This window comes from Cyprinus carpio, chromosome B1, assembly GCF_018340385.1.
Source record: "Cyprinus carpio isolate SPL01 chromosome B1, ASM1834038v1, whole genome shotgun sequence".
NCBI lineage: Eukaryota > Metazoa > Chordata > Actinopteri > Cypriniformes > Cyprinidae > Cyprinus > Cyprinus carpio.
This window is the reverse complement of record NC_056597.1, coordinates 6,205,309-6,229,635: the sequence shown is the minus strand read 5'-3', so window position 1 is coordinate 6,229,635 and position 24,327 is coordinate 6,205,309. Positions and strand designations below refer to the sequence as shown.

The following is a 24,327-nucleotide window of genomic DNA, read 5'->3' as shown; positions in this document are numbered from 1 at the left end:
GCCCCCCCACACCCTCTCTCTCTCCGTCTCTCTCTCTCTCACACACACACACACACACACACACTCACACACACACACACACACACACACACACATTGGAAAATGACAATGTGAGTAAGAAATGTTAATCTCATGAAAGCTCTGCGGTTAAGAGTCCTAAACCTCCTACTGTTATGTCTGAAGCAGCTTTTGGTTTCTTTTTCTGTCTTTCCTCTCTACCTTCTCACTCTTTTGATGATCAACAAGCAATAACGCAGAACATCCACTGGAGGGAGACGCAGGACTTTCATTCCATTAACCAAGAGCCGCTAGAGTCTGAAGGGCACTGTTAGTGAGTGTGTTACTCTGCAATTCTCCCTCCCTTTCTGTAATCACCCCACCCTGTGTGCTAACACTCTTAAATAACTGTCTACCCACGCTGCGCGCTCATCAGAGCTACAGCGCGCTTTCCAGTGACCACAGTTTCACGCGCACGGGCATTCTTTCACAGAAGCGCGCGCAGATGCGGGCAATGGGTGCGCAGAATATTTTAGCGCGTATTAATATATAACCCTTAAATGCCTATAAGCCTTTTTAAAAATATACTCTAAGTGCAATATCGTGAATAAATAGTTTTAAATTGGTTTAGAAACCTATATTCCTACCAATTCTCGCGGGGCAATGGATTTACAGAACATGAATGAAACTCAGATCCCGTTTTGGGAAGGTTCAAGAACTCCAGAAAATTCCAGCGTGAACATCTCTGCGTTGGAAGTTAACGCCACCTGTAGCAATGCGTCAATAATTCAGAAATTCAAACCCACACGACCAAAAGGTAAGAACAAACAATCCATGTTAACGTTATGTTGTATTTTTTCCTAGTTGCACTTTTTATTCCCACAGATAAATTAATAAATAAATCAGCATGAGAAACGAGACACATGATACGATCAATCTCTGCTGATGATACAAAACTGTTTTTTTCTTCTTCTTCAAATAGCGTGCCTGGACATTATTTATGACATCACATTCCCAAAGCAATAACTGCGCCGCATCAACCTACCGCACATAGACGCATTAAAGATAAACTTCTGCAGCTTGTTTTTCAGTATGTGCGTTTATTGATTTAAAACACGCATTAAGTGGTTATTTTTCTTTTAATATTGCAGCAGTTTATTTAATAAATTTCATATATAAGTCAGTATTTAAGAGATAATTAAATATTTTCTTTTTTGTATTATTTCAAGAACTATGTCAGAGATAATGGTTAGTGTAATTAGACCCCAAGGATGCTCTTTGCATTTTTCAGCTCTCATCAGCATCATTATACTCTCTGGACATGCAAATAGTGTTTACTTCATTAGGACATGAACAAAAAATCCTAGATAAATGTGGTCACTAGTTGATAGGTATTCAAAACCACAACCTCTTGAATGATTCGTGGGCAGAGGAATGATTATCCTATTTTTTAAATAATAATTTTGTTATAAATCTATGCATTCCTGCCAGGTTGTGAATCAGACTGACACAAGTCAGGGGGAGTGTTTGGTAGCAGATTAAACTGCCTGTAAGGTCCTTCAGGCTGCAAAACTGTGGCCAACAATTTCATCAGTTCATTTCAAACATCTGTAATTTGAGACATCCAACTTGACATTGATGAGCTGAAAAATCTGTTAAAAAACCTCCCAGCTGGAAAAAAAAAAAAAAAAAAAAAAAAAAATATATATATATATATATATATATATATATATATATATATATATATATATCTTCCATTTGATTTGATTTTTATGCACAAACACCCTAGCAGTGTCTTACTTAATTACGACACTACTACAGCATTTCTTTTTCTGTTTTAGGTACAGTATCCACAAATTTTATAGATCCACATTTTGGTGACTCACTCAATCAGGTGGTTCTGCTCTTTGAAAAAGGTGGCGAGATTATCTAGTTTTAGCTTGAGAGCGTTCTCTTACAGTATAAATGATGAAAGAAGCTGGCATACACTTGGCAAGACTGTGATTCGTGCATGAGAATAAATGTAGAGCAGGAGTAGGTAGATTTTCAACAGATTCATAGAGTGTCAGTTCTTAAAGCATTCACGTTTGAATATATATATATCTATATATATATATATATATATATGTATATATATATATATATATATATATAGATATATATATATATATATATATATATATATATATATATAGTAATGAAAAATTACAAAGTACTAATCAAACTAATAACAGATTCTTTGACTGGAGAAATCCCACTGTGGGGTAAGCATAAGGGTTCAAGTTGTTGCCGCTTAAGCATGGCCCCATTTGGTAGATGACGCAACTAACCATCTGGCTACAAAGAACATCTTACTCCACTGACATTCATTCAGAAATATTGGTGTATTCTGATGAAATAATATTTTTTTGTATGCAATAAAAGTGCCTGAGTTTGTCCAAAGAGACTTACAAGTGTAAAAAAAAATCAACATATTTTCTCCTGTCTCAGCTCGGTATAGTTACTAACATCTATAAAAACAAGCAACCTGGTCCTACCAAAAACTGTACAATAAGCTTATTGTCTCATTAAAATAAACCTAAACCCTATTTTTACAAAATAATAAAATAATAATACTAAAAAAGCTTCACATATGATACAACTGGCCATCTAAATTAATAAGTACATCTCTCTATGTGCACACACACATGCACACACCTATGGAAAGGAAAACAGCATGCATTTAGGTGAGGGGAGGAGCTGAGGAAGGCAGAAACTTAGGAAATGAGATAAATGATGGCGACTAATGACATCATGTAGAGTGTGGGTTGAACAGTAGGTGGGGATATTTGACAATTGCTATCAGTGGGCAATAGCAAGCCCGAATACAAGCCCAAAAATCTGCAACCCACGACTCCCAAATTTATATGAAAAATCAAGCTGCTTATAACACAGCAGTTGCATGTTGTGCAATTTGCATTGCTATAACGTCATGTCATTTTCTTGCAGCTATAGCGTTATTAGTCACATGGCATTTTCGGCTCATGTGATTGGGTCAAAATGATTGGCAGCAGAATTTAACCTGCACATGCCGCCATGAGCAAAGCTGACAGATTTCAAATTGCGTACTCCTAGAGATTGTCTGCACTAACCGATGAAGGGGCATTGGGGGAGTGCTAATGCATAGCTTGTTTATTTTAATGTGGATCGCTTAATATAATTATTTCACTACCACAAATGTCTCTGTTAGAATGTTTTACCTATTTCTATACAGTTGCGATGACAATGCATTAGTATAGAGGTATGATTCTTTGAAGTTTTTTGAATAGACTGCTCTAGAAATGAGGAGAGATAGACATATTACCCCACTTTATATGTTTTCCATGGGAAAAGGAATGCTTTTCTCAGTACATGTCTTTTAAAATTACAAGCATTTAGATTTTGCAAATTATATTTTATCTCTCTTTAATTCTGACTGCAAATAGTCTTTCAACACCTCTCATACCCCACTGACTAGCTGTCTTCTCCATACTACTCTCTCGTCCCCTGTTTCTTTTTCCATTTCTGGTATCCTGATATTAGCTGCGGCATCTCTTGACAACTACCTGATGGAGTTGTGAAGTGTGGCATTTTGGGATAAACCACTCAGAAGGAGCCCACATATCTTCTATCTACATCTAAGATGTCTGTCTTCATGTAAGATGTTATAGATTACATCTAAGAGCAGTCCATTTTAGGGTACTTGCACTAATTTACAATTTAAAACCAAATCGTACGAGAGCTGGGGTTTCTGCTGGGTCACCTGTCCCATTCTTCCTCACACCCTTATGACACCCCTGTCTGATTGCCATTTCAGTATTAATAAATTATGTGGTAATATAGTTTGACTGTCTCTGGCTTTAAATGTATGTATTTGTTGATGATGTGGGTTGATGCTAACAGCTGTTATCTGTGTTAGGTGTTGAGGTCCATATACAGTATGAAGCAATAATAATAGAGCTAATTACAGGAACTCTGTAAAAACCCATTCCATACGCAAGACTGAAGTGTTGACAAATTAAAATGTCTTGAGTTGTAATTTGTAGTTGCCTTGATAATAATTTATTGGCTGAACAGGATATTATACATTTGGCGAACAAACAAATAAACCAAACAGGACAGTTATTACGTTTTATAGTGTTGACTGTGGGGTAGTGAAAAATGAGATCATTCTTTACCAAGTCAAAACAAAAACAAAAACAAACAAACAATAAAAAAAAAAAACTCACTTTCTGCAGCAGCATAATGGTTGGATGCTTAAACTGTTGCTGTGTTTTCTTATGCACTAAAATTGAACAGAAGCTCTTAACATTAGACTTTGGCACTGTGCCTGAATAAAATGGCTTTAATTTTTAATTGGCTTCAAATTACAGCAAATCCTTTTACCCAGTCTAATTACTTGACATTCTAAAAATCACAGATTTACTGACTCCCTTTGACTAATTTTAATTTATTCATCAAATTAATAAGGACCCATTAATAAAACCGGCACAAGCAATGCCTGTAGATAATTTCCATACAAGTAGACTTCATGAAAAAAGCAGCAGAACTGACCAATGAATAAAACATCATAAAGATGAATTATTGAAATACATACATCAGTGCTTGCCGGGTCACACATGCTGAAGAATAGTTCATAATTCAAACTTTGTTCACTCAAAATAGAATGGCTCATATGTTAGCTGTTGGGCTAGGGAAGAGCAAGCACTCAGTTGTAGAGTGCAGATGGGTTTAAAACAAAAGGCAACAAACTACCCTGTGTTGGAAATATTCTGTGTAAGTATGTGACACACAGAAGGTGTGCACAACTTAATGTGAAACATATGACTTAAAGCAGTGCATGGCGGTGGGAAATTTTGTCTGATTTGAGTGCAGACACCACGTCACTGTGACATATGCCATCGGAGAACTGCAAGAGCAATTTGAGAGCAGTCGGCTTGTTCAGTTAACACAGTTTTACCAAAGTGGCTGCACAACTATTTCACAATTATCTTAACTCACCTAAACTGATAATGATCATGTGTATTTCATGTTTATACTGACACCTTCATTCCCATGTTTATCAAAATAAAACTAATAAAAATATAGACTTTTTGTTTAAAATTTTTTAACTTTATTTTCTTACATACAGACTCTGTTTTAAGCAGTACATGAAGCACCGAATGAAAAGTGTTCTCGGGTTCTGGATTTGTTTTGCCTTTGTTTTTATACTTGCTGAAAATAATGACTGAAAAGTAGTTTAAACAATAGCACACAAGCATTATACATAATCAATCAATCGTGGTGTGCTAGAAGGTGGGATCTTCAAAGAACAGTCAAAGCAATACAAATATGTGGACATATACAGTTAGGTCCATATATATTTGTACACAGGCATTATTTTAGCTGCTGACCAAAACATATTCGAGTTACAGTTATATACAGTAATGAATGTGGGCTTAAAGTGCACACTCTGATCTTAATTTGAGGGTATTCTCATCAAAATTGGAGGAAAGGTTAAGGAATCAAAGCTCTTTAATATGTACCTCCCCCCTTTTTCTAGGGACAATAAGTAATTGGACAATTGACTCAAAAGCTGTTTCATAGACAGTTGTGGGCTAGTCCTTTGTTATTTCTACATCAGTTAAGCAGGTAAAGGGTCTGGTGGTAAAGTGTGCCATTTGCATTTGGAAGCTGTTGCTGTGAACCCACATCATGCGGTCAAAGGATCTCTCCATGCAGGTGAAACAGACAATTGTTAGGATTCAAAAACAAAACAAATCCACCAGAGAGATAGCAGGAATATTAAGAGTGGTCAAATCAACAGTTTGGTACATTCTGAGAAAAAAAGAACGCTCTAGTCAACAACAACATAAAAAGGCCTGGATGTCCACGGAGGACAACAGTTGTGGATGATCGGAGGATCATCTACATAGTAAAGAAAAACCCTTTCACAACATCCAGCCATGTGAAGAACACTCTCCAGGAAATAAGCGTGTCACTGTCAAAGTCTACAATCAAAAGAAGACTTCATCAGAGCAAATACAGAGGTGAACCACACAAGGTGTAAACAAGGCCAGATTAGACTTTGCCAAAAAAGCATCTAAAAAGCCAGACCACTTCTGGAAAAGCATTCTTTGGACGACTGAAATTAAGATCAGCCTGTACCAGAATGATGGGAAGAAAAAAGTAGAAGGCTTGGTACAACATCATCTGTGAAACATGGAGGAGCAGTGTGATGGCATGAGCACACATGGCTTCCAGTGGCACTGGGTTACTGGTGTTTAGTGGTGATGTGACAGAGGACAGAAACAGCCGGATGAATTCTGAAGTGTATAAAGATATACTGTCTGCCCAGATTCTAAAAAAAAAAACTAAAGGCAGAAAGACCCACATACAAACAACAACTGAAGTCAGCTGCAGAGAAGGCCTGGCAAAGCATCACAAAGGAGGAAACCCAGTCTTTGGTGATGTCCATGAGTTCCAGACTCAAGGCAGTTGTTGCCTGCAAAGGATTCTCAACAAAATATTAAAAATTAACATTTTATTTATGATTATATTTATTTGTCCAATTACATTTGAATCCCTGAAAATTGGGGGACTGTGTAAAAATGGTTGTAATTCATAAGCATTTTATGTTATCTTTTGTTCAACCCCTTGAAATAAAGCTTGAAGTCTGCGCTTCAATTTCATCCTGATTGTTTCATTTTAATTCTATTCTGGTGGCATACAGAGCCAAAATTATGAAAATTGCAAACTGCAGACTCAACCAGATAGGAGTGTCAAGATACAGACACCATGCCCTGAACACACAGCACACCACAGGGACAGGACAGCATCTCAAAGCTGCATGCTCACACAAAGATAAGAAAATACACCACGTAAGTGTCAGGATCCTGACTAAGAAACCAATCTAAGAACAAGATCAACCAAAGTGACATGGATGAATAAATTTTCCCTAAAAAACTGCATTTATGTTGATTTTTATTCTTTGTGACTTAGTAACCTGGCAGTGTCTATTTAATTTGATCTGAAGTAAATCTGACATGTAGGAGGAGCCAGTTGGTAGGCTAGGAACTGTTCCTGTGAGAACAGGTTCTGCTCCCAGCAGAGCTGCAAGACAGAAATGAACAGAGTAACTGTCAGGGCAGGTCAGGGGAACATGAAAAGCGAGGAGCTGTCACAACAGTAACAGCTATGACACTACACGCTGACTGACACTGAACACTAGAATGAGCAATGCACTATACCATTGGGATGACACTGGATTAACTGTAGTGTTGCCGACACCACTGATTGTGACTGACTGTACTGTGACTAGAGGCAGCCAAAACTTCACAAATGTCAATTTTATGCTTTCCAGAGGCTTCCATTGTACTTCCATCTGTTTATGCCCACGGACAAAGAGCAATGTTTATGAATTCTGTTATGAAACAGCAGCAAAAGAGGGAGTAAACAGCAGAATGGCATACTGTAAATCAATCTCTGCTAAACTGTTCTTGATTCTGTGCTACAGAATGCATATTTATGTTAGCCTTTGTTAAATGAGCATATTTTTTTCTGGCTGTATTAGATTAAGGACAAAACAAATCAATGGAGCAATGACATGGAGATTCCATAGTGGCAGCTTTGCTTGTTTCTGCTCAGGTGTAAATAATAAAACATGCAATTGTAAGACAAAAGAAAACGAGAAGAAAAGATACATTACAAAGTAAAGTTACAATTAAAATATGTCACAACTGCAAGATATAAAGTCTCAGTTATTAAAAACAAATTTGCAGTTATGAAAAATAAAGTGCCAGTTGTCAGACATAAAGTCACATTGCAATATATAAAGTCATGATTATGATTAATAAATTATTAAGTCTCAATTGTAAGATATGAACTATCCTATTTACCTATTTTTATTATTTATTATTATTTTCCCCCCAGCTGAGGCAGAAATGGATTTACATACAAAATTCTAAGCTATAAAGTTAACTTAATTTGTTTCTGGGGAATCAAATGTATATGTTTCATGTAATATTCTCCCAACTTCTTCCCTATGTATAAAGCAAACTATCAGATGACAGACTAAACACCACAGCAATAGCTGAGCATTTAAGTTAATCATGTTAACACATAACAACTCACTATTATGAATGCAGAAACAATAAATCAAATGTACACTTTAGAAGATTTTAAAAGTGTTCATAATGTATGGTTGCTTGGACTTAACAAGGTCTGACTAAAGTGTTATAGATTATGTGGCCTATATGTCAGGAGTGTGAGAGATGAGCCAGAATCAACCACCGAAACAGAGAGAATGATTATCAATAACGTCTACACGCTAGGTGGTGAAAAAATGCATAGAGAATACTTTGAATTGTGTGATTGATGGTGAATTGATTGTTCAAACCTGAGGCGAGGAATTCACAGTCAGCCACCTGGCTGGGAGTGTGATTACTTTACAGATTCCTCATGTGAAATCAAAAAATGTCATTTTTTCAGGACTGTCTGCATCATTACTGTCCTGATGAGGAGATGATGCATGTAAACAGACCCCCCTTCTTATAACCCACCATACAACACACACCTCAGCTCATGCAAATGTAAATAGCAAAGGATGTTTACACGTTTCCCTCCGGAAAATTAAAATAAAAAAAATAAATATATAAATTATATTGTGAGAGACTGTATTTTTTCCTCTGACCAAAATAGCCTTTTCTCTCTCCTCAGAAATGGACTCAGTGAGGATTATTCTTTACTCACTTGTCTTTCTCCTGAGTGTTTTTGGGAACCTGCTGATCATTGTGGTCCTAATAGCAAACAAGAGAATGCGGACCGTCACCAACTCCTTCCTGCTCTCGCTGGCTATTAGTGATCTCATGATGGCCATCTTCTGCATGCCCTTTAATCTCATCCCCAGCCTGCTGGAGGACTTCATCTTTGGAGCAGCGATGTGCAAGACAGTCGCCTATTTCATGGGTGAGGAGTGTTCAATTAAGCTTTCTCAAGTGGAAGATTCATGTTTGATTTATTTATTTATTTCTGCCAAAGCATTGTTCAATAATGCTAAAGACTAAAGCAAACTTTTATTACAGCTCCAACCCTAATAAACTAAAAAAAAGCCTGTAATTTTCAATTAATGTAATTTTCATTATTATTTTTTTATTATTTATTAGAGAATTGTCTTGCAACAACAGGCATATTAATCATTGCCAAAAATTAATCATTGTCGTGATTTACAAGATTACAGATTACAAGTTACCCTATTTAAAATATATAGTGTATCTATTTCAAATACTTTATTAATGTAGCTGATTACATTTGTTTATTTTTTAATAAATGTTTTCAACTGATAATAATTTTTTAAACATTGAAACCAGGCAGGGTTTACTTTACAGTACTAAACACTAATTAAACTCATACTTTCAAAACCATTCTTCACTTGAATTAAGATTATAATAATTAAATTTTAAAGCATACCCATCACAAAATCAGACTTTAGCACCTCTTTTTGCTTTCAGATCATTCTGAGGTTGAATCATAACAAGAAATAGTTTAATAACTATGATACTGTTTTTGAAATCAAATCTTTGCATAGCTATGACAGGAAACACTGTCATGTAACAATGCCTTGGAAAAACAGTTAATCTTTGTAATCGTTAACAATTTCATAAGTAACTGCAATTTAATTACACGTTTTCTCAGTAACTGTAACAGTTTACATTTACATGCAACATATGTATATAGGGATATATATATATATATATATATATATATATACACATACAGTACATACATACATACACACACACACACACACATACACATATACTGTATATATACAGTATATATATGAATAATTGATTAGGTGAGTTTATTAGTATGTCATCATCTATTGTGACAGCAAGCATAAATTTGACAAGTTTGAATAGGTGCGACAGATTGTAGACTCAGAAAGTAAATGCCCACTGCTGGCTGACCATTGTGTATGTTTGACAGCCTACATCCTTCATGGATACTGCTGTTATTTAGGTCAAAAATGCATAAATACTACACATATAAAAACACATATCAAACATCTGTAATAACAGACAAAGCAATAGTGATCACGTAATGAAAACAGTTACTCACACTTGTGTTGCGACATTACTGTTGGATACAGTATAATCGGCACAGCATCATGCCTGTGCCTCGATTGTAAATAAATCCACAGTAAAATTAAGTGAACAAAGGACCAAGTTCTTACTTAATGTGTGCAGTCTGGAACTTAATTAAGAGTAAAGTTTGGTTTCTGTGTAGACCGTTTGCTCTCTTGTTATTTACACTACATGCACAAATTGGTGGGCGGGGCTAAACAGGCAGTGATATAGAAGCAGGCATTGATCTTCTGCAGAGGTGGTGTTTAGCCACACTATAACATCATAGAGTCAAACATTCCAAAACCTGACATTTTGGCAGAGTGGTTTCAATATAGGCTGTTTAAACTATAATAAATTTTGAGTTTTGAAACACACAGGAGGATTTTACAGTAAAATAACCTTTTATATATCAAAAGATCAAGGGAATTTTGATTTCTCAGTTCATGACCACTTTAAAGAAGTTTTCCATTAAAGAAGGTTTGTATGCGTTAAACAGTTCAGTAAGCTGGACAAAATGGTGGATAGCAACAGCACAGCTTTTAAAATGGCTATTTGAGCTGTCATTTATCTGTCATAAGGTCAACTAGTTTAAGTCGGACTTGACTATGTTTATAGATGTTGCACTTCACACTAATTAGTCTTTAACTGTGCTATTTCTCATGTGATGTTTCTTTCTCTCTGCAAACCATCGTTTTATGTCCAACATCATAACACCAATCCATATGAGATATACATTCTTCTGAAACCTGTAGGTGTCAGATTGAAAAAAAAAAGATTAAAACGGTTTAAGATTATTAAGCATTCTTCTCAAAGAATGCTGTGCCTGTAGCAAGAATTTTTTTTAATGCATTTCATCTCATTCTCATTCTGCTTTTCTTTGCTAGAAATTGACTGATTCATGTAATATCTTGACAATAGCAAAGTTTTTTTTTTTTTTTTAACTTGAAATTGTGGTTAAATTCTATAAATAATTCATTCTTAAATAATCTGATTGGTCAAATGCAGCACACTGCAGTCAATCCAGTGTCCCTGGCAACCAATCTCTTACACTCTGCTAGTTTCTCTCACATCACTCCGCAGTCTTTTTCTTCTCACACAATATTACCATTTCAACTCAAATCAATATTTCATGTTCTTTTATTTACTCATTTGGTATCTGTAATAAGGGGGAAATGTACAGTCAGGTCATTATTACAAAATGAACTCCTTCATGATGATACAAGGCCCAAATAAACAAACTGATAAGCACATTGTATGTATAAGTACAATGTAATAACATCATCCCTTACATAGTCTTATACATATTTATGAGTGATCCATAATATGGCAGTAGAAGTCTTGAGAATCCATGCAGCACAGCCTGGTCCTAAATCAGCATTTCGTCTCTGAATTTACTTGGCACTGAGCTGGACAGCAATAAGTCATTCTCACTCTGCAAAGCATTGGCCTTGAGTCAGAGGAAGAGCACGCCGCCTCTGTGAGAACATTCCATCACATTCTACAGCTCCACTGGCATTCTGTGGCATTCTCTTATGTTACCTTCCTCACTTTATTGCATTAATCTGAGAGTGCTTTGGGCTCCTGGTTTTAGTCAGCCACTGGCAATCAATGCACAAAACCATTATGAGCCATTGATTTCCTACCCTCAGTGGTCATATCTGCTAATGTCTGCCCACAAGGAAGAAAATTACCTCAGAACACAAATCACTGTCTGTGTGATTGGTAAATGTAGTTACAGTGGCTGCAACATTTGTGTACACTTCCGTTTTAAGCGAGTTTTAAATAAGGCATCATTCTCAGCTAGTGTGAATTCTTTTGAGATGAAAATTAGATCTGGAATACTTCTGGGAGCATAGAACGCAGACAATATATCTTGGTAATGTGAAAAAAAATATCACTTAAAAGTTTCCTTTAACTGAAGAGGAAAAAACAGTAAACAGCAGTTCTATGTGGAACGTAATAGTTTCAGACTGAATAGAGTCGAACTGTTGACCGTTTAACCGCAGAAGAACTTCAGAGATTCTGCTTTTTTCGCTGTACTGAACATTTCCCTGAAGGTCTGCTTTGAAAAGCTCACTGTGTGTGCGGCCTTGGCAAATACAGGCAGAGAGGATTTATCAACCACTGTATATATGAAACAAAATGGAGCGGATCTAAAACCCGGGGTAGAGCACAGACAATGAACATGAGGCCAATACTCTGCAATAATAAGAACTTGTTTTAGACACCACATGCACCATAAAAAATCTTATTTGCAATTGCACCCAGTAAACTATTTGGTACTCTCACATTTCATCTTGCTTCTTTTTAGACTAGAAGAAGAAGAAAAAAAAAAACATCTGAGGAGAGTTTAGGAAATTCACTTGGGTAATCTCAGTCAGTTTGAAATCCATCTGCCCAAGTGTTACCCTAAAGTCGCTGGATAATCAGAGGTTCTGCAGCAGCAGCCCTGGTTTCTTATTAGCACAACATGATGAAATAAGTGCAGCAAAACATTGGCATAAAAACATTCTTGTTCAGTGAAAAATACTTCAATACTTCAAGGAAGTTTGCAATAATTTTGGGGGGTGAATCTGAGATCTGAGTGTTGTGTGTGTGAGTGTGTGTTCAAATAGGGGAATACATTAAAACGATTTGTAAAGAGTGTCAGAGAGGAATGTAGCAAACACTGCATAATATACATATTCATGTATGCAAACCCCATTAGCTGCAGTTCTCAATCCAGGAGGTTCCATAAGCCTTGGTATTTGAATCTGATGAAATTAGCAGAGGTATGGCATCCTAAGCGGGAAGGCTTGGAAGAAGAACTCTTATGCATAGCAGCATAATCATAAAATACACAATTCCAAAAAATGCATGGTAAATACATGATACAATACGGGCTGGTAAGTGTAGAACTGAAGGTTAATACTACCATTCCATTTTATCCAGCAATGACTTATGTAACAGTATGCAAAGTTAATATTTTTTTTTACTTCTATATTTATATATTATGTAGACTGTTATATGACTGGTATATGATCCTGCTTTCTGACTTTACATAATTACCCAATTTATTTATTTAGCAAATGCAGACTGCATGGCTAGGTGCTTGATTTTACACCTGTGGCAATGGGTCTCACTGAAACACCCAAATTCAATAATTAAGTGGTGTGTTCCAATACCTTAAAGATACATATTAGTACTCAAAGTGTACATATTAGTACCTTTTAAAAGGGAACTACCCAGTGACAGCTTTTGAACCTTTTTTTCTGAGATTATACACAAATATTTTACATTGTAAGAATTGTATTAAATATATTTAAATATTTTTAATTTTAAATATTAATGTACTTCCCTTGTCTACATTCTCTTCACAGGTATATCTGTCAGCATTTCCACCTTCAGTCTGGTGGCCATTGCCATTGAAAGATACAGTGCCATTTGCAACCCGCTGAAGTCCAGGGCATGGCAGACCCGTTCTCATGCCTACAAGGTCATCACAGCCACATGGGTACTATCTGTGGGTATCATGGTGCCCTATCCTGTTTTTAGTATACTGGTGCCATTCAACAAGCCAAACAACATCACGGCTCACATGTGCAGGCTTGACTGGCCCATCAGCCAGGTGGAACAGACTTGGTAAGTTACTATTATTACCTTTGTATTTTTCTATTATACTAAACCAAGGCCATGACACACTAAACCAATGACACTGACTGCGAAGACTGCAGCCAAAGGCCAGCTAGAGTGTACAATCTATGTCTGCGTGAGAGGAAATAACTTACTATACCAGCAGGCTGTAGTAGTCTATATTTGTCATTCAAAAAGAGAAAGCTAAACAAGGATTGTTGATATACAAACTGTGAACAAAGTACTTGTGTACCATTTTGAATGGAATCATTCAAATTTTTAAGAATCATGTTAATCACTTTCTTCATTCTAGACAGCCATGTCGTTATGAAAATATTTGATATAGTATTGGTTATGCTCAGGTAAAGTGACATAAAATCAGAAGATCTTCGGTGTATGTTCACTTGACTTTGTCATTTGTTCGCTTTGCTCGCTTTAGGTTTTCTTCTCATGCACTGGTTTGTTAAGATGAGCAGCCAATGAGAGTGACCTTTCCCACTGACTGTCGATGGCATGGAACACATCACAAAAACTAAGCTGACAGACACTCAGCGATGGCCAGCTGCTGGGTTGGTGTGTCACAGCCTTTGGTTGCTTATTAAATGCTGTTTATTCCAATCCTGCTCCTGGAGGGCTCATTTCCTGCAGAATTTAGCTCCAACCTGCTCCAATACACCTGCTCAGAAGCTTCTAGTGTTCCTGAAGACCTTGATTAACTGATTTCAGGCATATTTAATTTAGGGTGAAGCTAAATTCTGCAGGAAGGAATGATGTGTTCAAGGCCTTCTGGGACGTTCGTATTTACAAGTTGGAAAGTTGCAATTACGACATCAGTTGCATTCAAATTACTTTTGTCAGACAAAATGGTGATGTACATTTTCTACAAAAAATACAGCAAGGTTTTTAACTTTACTTCTACAAAATTATTACAGTATGTGCATCAGTTTTGTTCTTTTTATGTGCATTCAATTGATAAAGGTGTTGTAAACAGAATGTGCAATAGTATAGTATTTAGTATTCACTAACTATCTAGTGTTATTATATATATATATATATATATATATATATATATATATATATATATATATATATATATATATATATATATATATATATATATATATAAAAGAATTTCAATAAATTTACCATCAGTTAAGATGCTGCAACCATTGTGTCTGCCATGTTTTCTCACTAACATGCTTCAACTTGATAACAGTTTATCCCACTCATTAATATGACTTTGTGGTGGTATTCAAGTGCATTCAGCTTGTGTAAGATCTTTCAGTTGCACTTGCACTTTTGATAGTCACTATAAGTAACTTTGCAGTTGCATGTCAGCTAACTTTTACTGGTAGTAGACTGAAGGTACAGTAGTTCTGCAGGTGGTGGATTGGACACCTTTGTTTTATAGAAGTAGAGACACCAAGTGAACTGCAAGTGAACATCGCTTTATTGATGCCATCCCAAAGAGCCACAAAATCACTTTCACAGACATTATATTTACATTAACTGTTCCCTCCTGGTGGAATGACCTGCCCACCTCAATCTGAGCAGCTAAGTCCTTAGCTATCTTTAAAAATCGGCTAAAAACACATTTCTTCCATCTTTATTTGACCCTCTAACTCTAGCTCTCTCTATTCTAATTCTATTCTTAAAAAAAATCTTAAAATTTAGACTTGCACTCTATTTATTTACTAACAGCTTATTTTCTTAAAAAAACACTCTAACACTAGCTTCTTTAATCTTTTTGTATTCTATCTATTTCTTTTTTTATTTATTATACAATTAACAAAAGCAAAAAAGGCCTCTAACACTAGCTTGCTCTATTCTTTTCCAATTTTATATTTTTATTTATTTATTTATTTATTTATTTATTTAAAAAAACTTGCTAAGTGCACTGCATTAAGCTAACTGAGACTTGTTATAGCACTTGCGTATCATTACTGTTTCGTTGATTTTGATTGCTTCCATTATCCTCACTTATAAGTCGCTATGGATAAAAGTGTCTGCTAAATGACTAAATGTAAATGTAATCTATCTATCTATCTATCTATCTATCTATCTATCTATCTATCTATAGTATGTGTATATGTGCAGTATCTGTGCAGTATATGTGCAATTCTATACATAAAGGGTATGAGACAGTGAAAAGTGAGACAACCACAACCACACTGTATAGCAAGGACAAACGGTAGGACCAAAATATAACTAACTAGCATAAACCGGAGCCTGGAAATTCATGCTGGTTTAAGCTGGTCTGTAAGCAGGTGACCAACTGTCAGGACTCAGCTCTAAATAAGTTCAAAATGCATAACAAGAGCAATTAAATCTTGTTAATTAACTGTGATGCTGAGGTCCAAACCTCTATAGTAGTCACGGTCTCTCTCTATTCAGACATTCATATCACATGCATCATATCAGTCAACAAGAGCTTCACACAAATCACAGCCTGCTGGTTCACGTCATGGTCAGAGAATGGCTCAGAGGGCCGTTGAGCTCCAGGGGGCTCGGATTTGTGACTTTAATGTAGTGTAACTGTAGAAACATGCAAAGTGCCCTTGATGCACTAGGAAATCTCAAAATTACAACTTTTAATTTTTTTATTTTATTTATTTTTACATTTTAGCAGGATTGATGAAATTACACATACTCCAGTATCACCTAATGCAACATGAAAAAAAAAAAATTACAATCCACCAGTCGAGAACCACTGGGTGTAAAGGATTGACCCACCAGAAATAAAGAATCAGAGAAGCCAGGCCTGCTTATATATATATATAACTTCCAGCAACTCACAAGTATTAAATATCTCACATTATAAATTTGTTTTGCATAAAAAGGTGCTTCCCAATATCACACCCTCATCTCTTACACCCACTTCCTGGTTGGATTAGTATTGCTTTTATTGCCTTTGTGCTGGAGGTTGTAATGAATTTGAAAGCCACACGGGAAACAAAAGGAGAGAGAAGTGTCTTTGATATCAGATAAGTGCAGCATGGAAAGAAGCTGTAAGCACAAAGCTGTCTGATAGATGAAAAAGATCAGAGGAACGGACTACCGGAGATGCTTTCAGGGAACACTCCCACGCTGTCATTTGAATATTATAAAATGACATCATATTATGGGGTAGAGCTTTTTAATTTAAAGTTTGACATTCAAGTATTGCTTTGGCCCATTGTATGCCAGAGCTGACCATCTGAACATATCATTTTAAATACTGTGGGACTGAATTTAAAGCTTGTGTTGTTTGTTGCAGATCATTTGAATAAATTGCAAAAACTAGTTAAACAATACTCTAATGCTGTTGTACTGAATATCACCATGGCTGCAGGTTATCAGAACAATCAGATTTTTAGTAATATTCTGTAACTGTAATAATTGTATATCATACTGCTCATCCAGGTAACTGAAACAATCTTCTATCTCAGTTAACAACTGTAGTGACAATAACCTCAGAGGAAGTATGAATATTACTGTATCAATTGTTGCCACAGAACTATCAGATTAGAGAACCTCCGAATTTCAACTGAACCTTAGATTTTCTTTGATCAATACGCCAAAACATACCAGGGCTGTGTTTCCCAAAAGTGCTGTAATCCTATTAGAGAGCATTGTTGTCAGTGGTTTCTACAGTCTACTTAAGTTTACCATTCTTTTGGAAAAGGCAGCTCAATACAGTATCACCAGTCATTTGTTCTAATTAGTCCACTACTGATGTGTAGTCCTTTGGTTTCATCGTCTGTATACTCTACCTTTTCATTGACAGATATTTTTTCTCTCTTTCTCTCTGTTAGGTACGTCTTGTTGCTCTTTATTCTGTTCTTCATCCCAGGTGTGGTGATGATAATTGCCTACGGTCTCATATCCAGAGAACTTTACAGAGGGATTCAGTTTGAACTGGAGCAGAAGAAAGAGTCTAGTGGTATGAACCATTTTTAAAGCCCTTACACCACAATATCAGTTAGCCCTCGAAGCAATGAGTTACCTGAAGCATGCCTGTTTACTTTGATAAACTGGACTAAATTGGATTAGCATCTGGAAAAATTCTAAAAGATTGCACTAAATCTGAATTGTTTATTTTTTAGAATCTTTTTGGAAACAGTTTTTTTTTTTTTTTTTGGCATGATGTAAGTGCAGCAAGTGAGGCTGCTGTGTTTTTTTTTTTTTTTTTTTTTGCCCATTCTTGACACTCTTTTCCCTTCTCTCTCCATTTGTGAGAGAGGCTGCTTGACCCATGTCTCCCATGGCGAGGACTGAATGCACTAAGGTCATGCTGGGTACCTCCATGGGCGTTAAGGCTGTTTGTGCTGGATGTAAGTTCTCTAAGGGACAAGCTTTAGACAACTTCAGTGAGATGGAAAGAGGTACTTCTGAGGGCATTTCAGTTAAAGACCTCCACAGGTACCATTTATTAGAAGTATTCTTTAGAAAGTACTATTTGTATCTATCTTGTAACATTACTGTGATCAAATAAATGAGGCTGGAAAAAAACAAAGAGAGTAAATATGAAGTTACTGTTTTGGCGAACTGAGAGTAGGGACATGCAGAAGGTCTTACATATTTAAACAGGATCCTGGTTACAGGTTGTTATTTGTGCTACTATGCAACTCTCTTGATTCAGGTGCTTGCAGAGCATTACAAGATACTTTCTATAAAAATGAGTCGACGCATCCTCCTTATGTTGTTGTGCTCTGACGAACCCACTATATGTCATCTGCATTAAACTGTGCGATGTTGAGTTGTCTGTAGTGTCTTTGGACAGTGCATTGAAGAGGTTATGATCTTATGCTCTAGGATTTTTATGTTAAGTAAATAAGTAATAATAAAGTCAAAATAAACTGTAAACTCTACTTTCATGCAGCACTGCAAACCTGCAGCTCAGAAGTTTATATTTTATTTACATATGCAACTTTATTAAAACAACATACTGTATATACAAAAAAAGTGTATGTTTATATATGTTTTTTGGGTCACACTTTATTTTAAGGACCAATTCTCGCTATTAACAAACCACTAACTATGACTTTTGCCTTAATAACCTACTAATTTATTGCTTATTAATAGTAAGGTAGTTGTTAGATTTAGTTATTAGGTAGGATATGGGATGTAGAATATGGTCATGCAGAATATGTGCTTTATAAGTGCTAATAAACAGCCAATATGTTTTCTAATATGCAACTAGTTAACAGTAAGAATTGGTCCCTATACTAAAGTGTTGCCATTTTTTGTAATAAATATACATGACATATATGTTCAAAAATGTATTATGCATACATAAACATGCATATTTGTATAGCTTAGATACACTCACCAGCCACTTTATCACAGGTACACCTTGCCAGTACCAGACAGGACCTCGTTTGCATACAAAACTGCCTTAATTTTTTGTCGCATAGATTCAACTGTGTGCTGAAAAACATTCCTCAGAGATTGTGGTCATGCAGTTGCTGCATTCCCGTTCCACCCTATTGCAAAGGTGCTCAACTGGATTGAAATCTGGTGACCGTGGAGGCCAATTTAGTATAGTGAACTCAATGTCGTTTTCAAGAAACCAGTTTGAGATGATTTGAGCTTTGTGACATGGCATGCTATTCTGCTGTAAGTAATGATAAAATGATGGGTACATTGTGGTCATAAAGGGAAGGACACGATCAGCAACAATACTCAGGTAGGCTCTGGCATTTAAACAATGCTCAGTTGGTACTGAAGGGGCTTTAAGTGTTACATGAAAATATCCCTTCACCATTACACCACCAGCACTTGCCTGAACTGTTGATACAAAGCAAGGATGGATCCATGCTTTCATGTTGTTTTCATCACATTCTGAGCCTACTGTCAGAATGTTGTAGCAGAAATCAAGACTCATCAGACCAGGCAACATTTATCCAGTCTTGTATTTTCCAATTTTAGTGAGTCTGTGGGAATTGTAACTTCAGGTTCTTAGCTGGCAGGAGTGGCACCCTGTGTAGTCTTCTGTTAATGTAGCCCATCTGCTTCAATGTGTTGTGCATTCAGAGATGCTCTTCTGCATACCTCGGTTATAATGAGTTACTGTTGCCTCAGTTCAAAGAAGTCTGGCCATTTTCCTATGACCTCTTGCTCACAGACCTGCCACTCACTGGATATTTTCTTTCTTTTGGACATTTCTCCGTAAAACCTAAAGATGGTTGAGTGTGAAGATTTTAGTAGATCAGCGGTTTCTGATATACTCAGTCCAGCACACCTGGCACCAACAACCATGCCACATTCAAAGTCACTTAAATCACCTTTCTTTCTCTTTGAGTCCGCTGCACAATCTGACTTTGTTACAGCCTAGCATTAAACTGCTGTTTTCGTGTGGTCAGAGGAGAACGACACACTATTTCAACACTATTTCCCTGTTTAATACTGTAAAGCTGCTTCGACACAATCTTAATTGTAAAAAGCACTATATAAATAATGGTGATTAGACTTGACTTGACTTGACTTGACTTGACTCTCCCTGATGCTTGGTTTGAACTTCATCAGATCTACATGCTAAATGCATTGCTGCCAAATGATTGGCTGATTAGATGTTTACATATTTGAGCAGTTGATCAGGTGTACCTACATGTATATATGTTAATATAAGAAATAATTTTAATTTCTAATAGGTTTCATTTATGTTTTTAGTGCAGCTAAACAGAAATAACACAAATATGATTTTGTAAAAAACAGGATCAACTGGCAGTACACCTTCATCTCTTAACTTATTTTATGTACAGGTGTAAAGAATGGGTTGAATGGTGCACTGTCTTCTGGCCATGATGAGAGCGATGGATGTTATATCCAAGTCCCAAAGAAGCCCCCTGCTATGGAACTTTCTGCTCTGACCACCTCCGGCACCGTCAAGGCAGACCGTCCACGGAGCAACACCTCAGAGGCAAAGCTCATTGCCAAAAAACGAGTGATCCGAATGCTGATCATTATAGTAGCCATGTTCTTCGTATGCTGGATGCCTCTATACTCTGCCAACACCTGGAAGGCTTTCGACCAAAAGTCAGCCCAACGCGCACTTTCCGGAGCTCCCATCTCCTTCATTCAGCTTCTGTCCTATACCTCAGCCTGCGTCAACCCCATCATCTACTGCTTCATGAACACCCGCTTCCGGAAGGCTCTCTTGGCCACATTTGGGTGTTGCAGCCGCCCGTGCCACAACCAGAGGAAGAGGAGGGAAGGTGATGATGAGATCACTGGAGTCACAGGGGCGTCCATAACAAAGTTCAGTTATACCACCGTTAGCACGGTAGGACCGTGTTAGCATTAGCATTGCAGGCATCTCCAGTTTGATCCATGAGCTGTGTGCTTGTGAAATGTACTGAGTTCAGATCACCAGATGTGTTCTTCATTTTCATGGTGTCAACATACTTTGTTCAATGTGTCAGTGTTCATTTTTATTTGCAAAAGAATACCTCATTTGTCCGGTCTTTCTGCCCAAAGTTGGTAAACTGTCTTTAGCTGTGTCTGCAATTTATAGCATTATTGTGATACAGTCACAAGGTGTGGTGCATGGGACGTGCAAAGATGTAGCTATATTTTTATTGTGTAAGACTTTTCAGAGGATGATCTTATCATGCATGGGAAGTGTTCTTAGAGAAATACCATAGACATATTCTTGTATCTTTGATGTTATATAGAACCAAATATTGCATGCTGCATGATCAAACACAAGACTACTCTTGTAGATAGCAGTTTTCCGGCTACAAAATGGCACATTTTCTTGTCTGTTTTGAGTGTTGTGATGTATCGTGTCTTTTTTGTTCTCTGTTTTGTTCTATGATGGTATCGTTGTCTTAATGAGCTTTGCTTAAAAGGCACAACTGAGAGTCCTTCTTTTGTGTATTCTGATAATAACAACATCAGATTGTTTTGTAGGAGACAATGTTTAATTTGGTCTCCTTCTTTTCTGATGCACATCTACTACAAGTTATCCTACATGAAGATGTATCAGGTGGGCAAGGCAATTCATTCTTCAACGGAATCAACGGTCTCTTGGAAATCTTCACCCCAGTTGAAGTGATGCCATGGTCAAAACTGCCAAGCTGCTTGACAGGTTGGAATTTTAATGCCCTGGCACTGGAGATAATGATTTAAATGGAAAATAATAAACTGTAAAGGGATGTTTGATGAGATTGCCTTTGAGGCACTAATGTTCTAATACACATTCTCACTAAAACACTATAAAAAATAAAAAAAAGCATTCAGTCTGTCTCACATTGCAATTGCTCTAATTGATTTTTTCCTTATTGCTGAAGCTGATGAAACACCTGGGATAATTCGGCTTCTCGCCTTGCCCCAACGAACCCTCTCTGAATATATGAAAGGAGAACTAAGCTCTTGTTTGTGCTGAAATTAATTTATTCAGCGGTTCATGCTAAACATGAAAGCTGGATCTGCACAACGAAACCAAGCGTTTTAAAATTCATCCTCATAAGGATGGAGCGCACATGAGATGTTTGTGTGCTTATACTTGGTTCATCTTGTTATCCACTGGATTGTTGAAATGCCTAAATACCCATCGTTTATACAAGTATTGGCAACAGGGTTATTACAGTTAACTGCAAAGAAATGAAAAATAAAACCCTTAAAACATTTTTTGTCACTTAAAAAATTGTTTACTTAAAATTTAGCAAGGCAACATTTCTTATTTTAATTTTGTTTAACCTGATGTACAATAATGACCAAAACTAAAATAAAAATGAATAAAAAATTACAAAAATTACTAAAACTTTACAATGAAAATGAAAACAGAATAACATAAAATATATTCAAAATATTATTGTAATAATAATGTAGCTGATGGCAGTTGTCAAAAATTTATTTAATCAATGTTGAAAAATATTCTCATAATTCAAACTATACATTTATGATTGATGATAAAATGTATTAAATCGAAACCACACATTAGAAACAAGTTATTTGTTATGCTAAAAATAATTTATTTCTGAGTAACAACATAATAAAAATGCAGCCTATATCTGACCCTGGACCGCGAAGCCAGTCATAAGGGTCAATTTTCGAAACTGAGATTTATACATCTGAATAAATAAGCTTTACATTGATGTATGGTTTGTTAGGATAGGACAATATTTGGCCGAGATACAACTGTTTGAAAAAAATTCTAAATATAGAGAAAATCACCTTTAAAGTTGTCCAAATGAAGCTCTTAGCAATGCATATTACTAATCAAAAAATAAGTTTTAATATATTTACAGAAGGAAATTTACAAAATATCTTCATGGAACACGATCTTTTCTTAATATCCTAATAATTTTTGGCATAAAAGAAAAATCAATCATTCTGACCCATACAATGTATTGTATTTAAATGGTTTTGCGAATGACACACTTTACTCTTTACACTTTACTAGAATTATGTGAAAGAGGAGAGCTGTACGGTGGCTAAATGTCCCTTTTATTTGAATTATCTGGATTCATCAGCATTAGAATGCAGGTCAGAACCAATTTACTTATATGTGTACCTTTATCTGCCTACATAAATATGAAAATAGCATAAAATTATTAAAGAAAGAAGCAATCTCTTGCTCTCTATGTTTCGCCTTTTTTCCCACCTCCTCCATGACTTTGGGGGTCAGCATCAGAATTCATAGCTTCATAATTTGTTTATGTGGCCCCCGGGATATACAGTGAACAAATACTTCAGTGCTCACACAATGCCAGCCCTTCTTACCGCTTTTATTTCTGTCTGCTTCTCTCTTGAATATCACTCCCTTCTTGCAATTTTTCATTTCATCGATCAGTTTTCCCTGTCTACATTTCCTCTAATGTACCACCTGGGTATGTGGCAGAACTATATCAAACTAGAGTCTTGGGGATAAATAGAAAGTGTTATTTCTCACTCAGACACACAACCTGTCTGCTAAGCAGTTGCTGTTATGTCAGTGACATCTGCCAAAAATGACACAGAAAAGTTGAGTTGGTTCTTCTTGCAGGTTTGTTTTGCTTGGGTACATGATAGATAACATAAGTCTGGCCATTCATTTCAAATCGCTGCAACAGAGGATATGGAACCTGTTTCCAAGACAACCATTCATATATTCAAGGGGGTTTGATTCGGACAGAACACAACAAAGTAACCAATAGAAACTGATTGAAATGAAAGCTACCTGAATAAATAAATAACAGAAAAGCAAAGAATTACATGGAAATAGCTTTAGATAATCAGGCAAATAACAAAGAACTACATTCAGAAATTCATCTCTTATCAAGCTGGACGTATAGTGCAATGAAAGTGCCACTTTTGATGTTTGGCTGGTTGGTTAAATAAGACATGTCACACTTTCTGACCTTGTTCGGAATTTTCTAACATGCTTCTGCTGTCTTCTGTGGCAGATGTTAACAAGCACTAACAGACTGATAATTATGAAGCATGTCAAAGTTTGTCCGCTATAAAGTGTTCTTTATGAGTAATTATCCTTGGCTAGTTCCTTTCTGAAATATAGATACAGAAATGTGTTGTGTATTTCTTGAGAGTGCTTTGTGATCTGTATAATTTAAGCAAAACATTGTGAGATATTGAATTAAATATATGTACTGTCCTTTGAATTTATGTTTAT

General features: G+C 36.2%; 1 protein-coding gene across 2 annotated transcripts; it reads left to right on the top strand.

Annotated features, from left to right (window-relative positions):
• Positions 1-214: 214 nt before the first annotated feature.
• cckbra (cholecystokinin B receptor a) lies at positions 215-22,416 on the top strand. Of its 2 annotated transcripts, XM_019086216.2 has the most exons (6): positions 217-814; positions 8,713-8,961; positions 13,481-13,742; positions 17,528-17,655; positions 20,477-20,997; positions 21,679-22,416. In XM_019086216.2, exons 1-6 carry the CDS (start codon positions 661-663, stop codon positions 21,769-21,771), a joined length of 1,407 nt encoding a protein of 468 aa, XP_018941761.2. In that variant the 5' UTR covers positions 217-660; the 3' UTR covers positions 21,772-22,416. The 2 variants fall into 2 exon arrangements, with proteins under 2 accessions (XP_042572282.1, XP_018941761.2); XM_042716348.1 differs by lacking the exon at positions 8,713-8,961 and having other exon boundaries at positions 215-814.
• The last annotated feature ends 1,911 nt before the right edge of the window (positions 22,417-24,327 follow it).